Source organism: Notamacropus eugenii, chromosome 3 (genome assembly GCF_028372415.1).
Source record: "Notamacropus eugenii isolate mMacEug1 chromosome 3, mMacEug1.pri_v2, whole genome shotgun sequence".
Taxonomy (NCBI): Eukaryota; Metazoa; Chordata; class Mammalia; order Diprotodontia; family Macropodidae; genus Notamacropus; species Notamacropus eugenii.
The window spans coordinates 200384515-200391266 of NC_092874.1; the positions used below are offsets into that span (position 1 = coordinate 200384515).

At 38.3% G+C, this 6752-nt stretch overlaps 1 protein-coding gene across 1 annotated transcript in view; it reads right to left on the minus strand.

Annotated features, from left to right (window-relative positions):
- The window catches only part of LOC140531347 (probable polypeptide N-acetylgalactosaminyltransferase 8), a 29721-nt gene extending 24647 nt beyond the window's left edge, over nt 1-5074 (minus strand). The window contains exons 1-2 of the mRNA XM_072650328.1: nt 4770-5074; nt 2105-2271 (exon numbers count right to left, since the gene is read on the minus strand). Of these exons, the coding sequence (XP_072506429.1) occupies nt 2105-2271; nt 4770-5059 (457 nt within the window). The 5' untranslated portion in view covers nt 5060-5074. The remainder of the gene's footprint in view (nt 1-2104; nt 2272-4769) is intronic.
- Nucleotides 5075-6752: the final 1678 nt, after the last annotated feature.

A 6752-nucleotide genomic window follows, 5' to 3' on the forward strand; every position in this document is an offset into this window, starting at 1 on the left:
GTGACTTGGCTACTCTCAGCAATATTAATGATCCTAGAAAAGTCCAAAGGACACATGATGCGAACTGCTATCTACCTTCAGAGAAAGAATTGATGGAATATGAATGCAGATCAAAGCATGATATCTTTCACTTTATTTTTTGTGGATTCTTTTTTGATCTGTGTTTTCTCTCACAATTTGACTAATATGGAAGTATGTCTTGTATGATTGCACATGCATGACCTATATCAAATTGCTTACTGTTTCAGGGAGGGGAAAATGGAGGAAGGGAAAGAATCTGATACTCAAAATTTTTTAAAAATGAATGTTAAAAATTGTTTTCACATGTAATTTGGAAAAATAAAATATTATTCTGAATATTTAAAAAAGAAAAAAAGATTATTGGTCACTGAGAAAGGAAGGTAGCCTTCTTACTAGTCTATAAAAGGATCAAGGGAAAGAGAAGGGGAAGGACTCTTCTTTTTGAAAGTATTACTTGGGACTTTTCCAACCCCTCCTTGGGCTTCTAAAGATAGGGGGAAAGATTATCTACCCTTCCCACCCCCAACAATCATGGAAACAAGAACATCTTGCCCAGGTGAGCCTGCAACTGAACATCAAGTCCTTGGCTTGCTCTTCTGTTCTTCTCTTTGAGTATAAGTCACCGAACAGTCATCCTGAAAAATGGTTATGTGAGTTCAAGAGTCTCTGGGTTCCTGCACTGGTGACATCTGACTAACAGGAGATGTTTCTGACAATTACACCGCTGTTTTCAGGGGAAAAATGACACTGTAATAGGATCATGCAGAACTTGAAGGAACTAAAGAGCTATTTCTGGCTAACCAGAAGATCTGGAGTTATAAATAGCTCAGAAAGTATAGATATGATATGAATGTGAAACATCTGTCCAGCTGTCTCCAAAGTTTTCTGTATCTCCCAGGAGATTATAATACATATGCTAGGTTATTATTTTAGCTTTTAAATATTAAGGTATGCTTAGGAGTTCTTGGATTGTGAATATTGTATTTGCGGTGGAAGAATGAAAATAACTGTCTTATTCCTGTTATTGACTTTGTACATTACTTTCTAGAAGGAAATCTTTTAATCCCTTTTAGGGAATACTCTAGAAATGTGCCATACCTAAGCTTTGTTTTAGAAATTTCCTCTGTTGTGAGGAAAAATAAAACACACACACACACACACACACACATACACAGATAGAGACACAGAGACAGAGACAGAGAGAGAGATGGCCTGATTTCTTTCTTTCCAGTCATGTCGCTCTAGGATAAATCTGGCCTCCACTTAAACCAGAGTCAGAGCTTCCAGGGGGTTCCCCAGGAGTGCATATGATATCTGAAGGGCTTAACTGGGACCTTAGAGTTTGATTCCAATTTACCTCAACTGCAACTGTTCAATCCCCTTTTGTGTTTGAGGTTCATCTGAATTTGTTTGATTTCTTTTAAAGCTAACCTATTCACCCTATTTTGGGGGGATATGGACCTCCATTTGAATTGCCCTATGGTTTTGCAGGGGTCCACTAAAGAAATTTGGAGTACCTTGTCTTCTGCAAGGAGCACTGATCCCTAGTCACAGAGACTGATGGGTCAAGCAGGAGCTTCTGTGTCAGATTATGTCCTTCAGCAACAATTCATCATTCCCTATTCTCAACATTCTCATGCCAAAGATAAAAACATATTTACAATATTAGAGGAACAGGTTGGGAATGGGATTAGGTAATCTCAGATTGGACAGCCTCCCACACACATACACTCCAGTGTTTAACATCTCTCCCTGTCAAAAAATCCTTATCCCCAGCCTAAAGGGAGAGCTTGCTTTGTCCCCGGTGGAGCTAGACAACTGGGCAGATTATCCTGAGTCAGAATCCTTGAAAATTGTCAGCAGATTCTTATCAATTTATATTCTCTCGCATTTCCTTTGTTCTTTGACTCTTTCCTCATAAATCACGTTCTCCTCTTTGTCCTATATCTGGCTCTTTTCTATACCCTCTTTAGTCTCTCTATGCAAATCAAACTGGTTTAGACAAAAAAATTAGTAAATCCCTCTGTAAGACTTGTATAACTTCCAAAACAGAAACAAAATCCCTTCCTGGTATTCAACTTACCATTTGAACTAAAGTCATCTACCAGGATGAGTTCCTTCAGCAGATGGGCAGGTGTCCGATGGATGATGCTGTTGATGGCCCGTTGTATAACTGACATGGCTTCATTCATAATTGTTAGGATGACACTGACAGTTGGAAGTTGGTGGGGATACATCTTTTCAAGGCATCTTTATGAGAACAAGTTATCAATAATGATGATCAGTGCATTATTATTGCATGGTTTAGGACATATACCCCAAAGTCACTTAGCATATCTCTCTGTCTAGAATGCCTTAATCACCCCAGACAGATCAGTGCCTATTGTAGCCCTAGTTCTTTAGAAGAACATATTCTAGAAGTTGTCCCAAGGACAACCAAGACAACTTCCAATATGACTAAACTCCTGCTGGAATCAATATCAGCATCCTTTGGTTTGGCCTTCAGTGAACATTTCCATTTGAATGTCATTCTACCTTCTCAAATTCATCATATCTATCCCCAAATAAATTCCTTTTCTTCAGCCTACACACCAGCTACCATTCACAATATCCGTGTTTTGATCAGTGGCTCTACCATTCTCCAATTCTCACAGATGACAGTAAAATTTAGAATAATTTTCTGTCTTGTTCCTTTTTCATATACTATGACCACTCAATGACATGCACATATTTTTCAAAACTATTTTAAAAACTAAAGGAAAACAGAATAATAAACTTCTCAAAGAGGACCATGACATCAAGATAATGATATGACTTGCAGTTGACTTGATTTGAGTGAGGGAGGGCTGTGCAAGGTCACCAACCTCACCTTCTTCTCCTGAGCCATCTGGATCCAGTGACCTGATATTCATCAGGATGACTGAAGATGGCCCAGGATGCAATGTGAGACCCTGGCCCTTTTGGCTAAGGTCTTATAGCATTCTCACTTTGAGTGAGATACACCCATTCAATGAATAGGCTTCTTTAAGTAGTTGCTCAAGGGATGGCTCCTGTAATAAAAAAAAAAATCATACTGGGAGAAGAAGACCCTCAGGGTTCCTGGGTAAAAGAGAAACAATCACTATCTAGTAAAAGGCAGGGAATTAATAAAGATCAAATAGTCTCAATTATATATAATACGAGAAAGCTCATTGTATTCTGAACTTATGCTCTGGCATGGGTGTGTGTGCATGTGTGTGTGTGTGTGTGTGTGTGTGTGTGTGTGTGTGTGTGTGTGTGTGTATTTCAAATATCTACTTTCACAGTTACAGGAAATTACCTCTGAGGAAAATCCCTATACAAATTTATTTACTTCACAACATTTATATTCAGAACTCTTTATCTATCTATTGATCTATCTATCTGTCATGTTAGGGTCACACAATCAATGCATTTCAGAAGCAGGACTTGTGTCCATGTCTTTCTGACTCAAAGGAATAGACATGTCTATAGGCAATGTATATGTATGTATATAGGTAGGCTTACACATGTGTATGTACGTTTATGCAGTTTCAGAAGGTAGGGATAATAACAAAAAGAATAAAAAGTCTTGGACACAATTAAAAATATAAAAAGTGACCAAGGGAACACCAATAACTACGATGTGTGTGTGTGTGTGTGTGTATTATTATCATGTTTGATTCTTCACAATAACCCTGGGAGGGAGGTGCTATTATTATCTCTATTTTACAGATGAGGAAACTGATGCAAAGAGAGGCTAAGTGACTTGCTTGAATTTACAAAGCTAGTAAATGTCTGAGGCCAAATTTGAACTATGGTCTTCCAGATTACAGGTCCAGCACCCTAGCCTTTGTGCCACCTCGATGCCCCTATGAAGAATACTTAGAAATAAAGGAGGACAGGAAATCATGCCCAGGTAGAGAGTATATTAGAACAATTTACAATTATGTAAAAAAAATTTTTGAAAAAATAATAAAATATCTGAAAAGAGACACACAAAAATGAGAATACGGAAGGAAATAAAATGTTTTGTTATTTCATTAAAGTTAATGAAAACAACTTTTCAAACAAATTGTAAATCACTCAGTTTATAGTTTTATGCAATTATTTCATTTTGTTTCTGCACTTTGTAAGATCTTTTGTATTTTCCATTATGTCTTATAGAACTGGGCACATAAAAGAATTACCAGTAATTATTTTTAGGAGAAAAATGTGGACAGGACAGAGGGATTCTGAAGGTAAAGGAAGGGGAGGAAAGAAAAGAGCATTCTTCAAATTTAGTCATAGGTCAAAGGGGACCTGGAAAAAGAATTTGAGAAATTTGAGTTGGCTGTCAGGTTATCAGGGTACTATGTTACTTTAGGAAATTCACTTAATGTTATCTCTATTTCCTCATGTGTAAAATAAAGGAGTTGGAATAGATAACATCTAAGGTCCATTTCAATTCTAATAATACTAGAGGTCTATGAATTCTCTATCCAGTGCAAACTTGCTCTGTATTTTTATGGTCATTTAATCCTTCCAAGACTTAGTTTCCCCACATGTAAAATAGAGAGGAAAATACTACTTCTCTTTCTAGATTTCATTATGCTATTATAATGCCTTCCTTCCAGCCTTGACTTCCCTCACTTCATTCTTTATACCATTTTCTCCCTCTCCATCTTCCCCTAGGTCTGCATTCTCAAAATCCCACAATCTTAAATGGAAGGTCTTTCAGGATAAATAGACTTATGCTAATCCAACTTCACCTGGGATTGCGACCATCTTTGAAAGAGCGATTGAGAGGCAACTGGTCACTCAGGTAAACATTATAACCAAACTTCATGAAGAGGCTCTGAGCCTCGGTTTGCTCAGACTCTGACAGGCCTTCACCCCAGTGACGGAAAAGCTCTGAGTCTGGGTAGAGTTCGCTCAGGACCTTGAGGCGTGCCTTCTTTCCAGCCTTGGGTTCCAACGACTCGAAGTGATTCCCTCCATCCTGCAGTATTATTGGTTGCCTGATGATAGCTTCTGCTTGCTTCTTCTCCTGTTGTGTCATGGAGTGTCTTGTGAAATTATCTAAATGTAAGGAAATACAAAGAGAATACTTCAGGCAAATTCCAATCATCTGTACACCTCTGTCTATCCAACCCAATTTCTCGAAGATTCTCTTACTTCTGGGATTGGTCTCAGAGAATATAAAATACTGTAGCAGAGTGGGCTAGCTGGACCCTCAGAGATACCTGCTGCACAGTATCCATGCTCTAGGGAAACTATTCCCACTGCCTCCATTAAACATTACTTGTCCCGTAATTTCAGGACTTGTGTACTACCTGACTGGTTCTGACCAGTTTATCAAATTCACACTAAGTTATTGATGCCAGTGGAAGACTCAGTATGTTTTCATACCCCTGGATGTTTGAATTTTAAGGAGAAATTCTGGTGATAGCATAGTTTAACCCAAAGAAATAAATGTCTAATGTTGGAAATTTTTGGCATTAGGCCAGGCTATTAGGGAAAACATTTGTGTAGAGCCTTTTCAGGGACCATTACTATCTATTAGACCTACTTGGAAATGGACTCCACAAGAGCACTAGAGAAACTGACCCAATTGGTCACATTCTGTACGTTATCTATGCTGTCTACTCCCAGAGTTAGATGACAGCCCCAGGACACAAAGCAAGTCTGGAGAGTCAACAAGAGACAGACCATCTGGGAAGAGCACAAGCAGAATTAAAAATCATACATTAGACTAAATCTAAGGTCCCTCCAACCCTGAAATCCTATGTTTTTATAGTCAATCAATAAGCATTCATCAAGCACTCACTGCATTTTAGTCACTATACTACATTCTGGGCATACAAAGACAAGAATACAAGTGTCTACCCTAAAGGAGTTTACATTCTATCAAAAGATAACCTTATCTATAAGAAAAGCCATTGACTCCTGCTCCACTTTTTGTTTTGTTTTATCTCTTAATGTTTTGCTTTGCTTTTGTTTTTGTTGATGCTGCCGCTCTCCTGTTGTCTCCCACACCAGCCCCACCATGGTCATACCAATTCTACCAACTACTACTCTTCTACCCTCAGGGTTTTCCTCCTCTCTACTACTGTGGAATGGACGGATATTCCACTTCATTTTCATATGTTTGAGCTAGACCTGACATTTTACTGGTACAAGGAATGGTGCGAGGGAAGAAATACATGTATAATTTAAATTTTTAAGGAGTTTCCTAGGGAACTAGGAAGTTGAGTACCTTGTTCAGGGCCACAAAATGTGGACTTGAACCCAGGTCTTCCTTACTGCAAGGCCAACTCTTTATACTTTGGAACACATTGCCTCTCATCTATATGTCACCATCTCCCATTTTCCTCATTTTTTCTTAAACAACCTCAGTAAAAATTGAATAAGCCCCCATGATGTGTTGAATGCTATGCTAAGTGATGGAGAAGATACAAAAAGTAAATAAGGGACCACTCTGCCCATATGGAGCTCATGGTCTAGTAATTGTCAGAACTACTAATAGTGACCTAAGCATTCACTGCACATTTTATTTTTAATGGGCATTTTTTTTCCTGCTGTCTGCTGCACTAAATTTGAGTTAATCTCCTAATCTCAACTGCCATTTTTAAGTCACTTGAATGAAACCTCCAATACCCTCTCCTGACCATTTTAACACTTTTTTTGTCCATCCTCTTGCATTTCATCATGTGCAGATTTGTTGTGTATATGTGATATAGACTGACAGACTT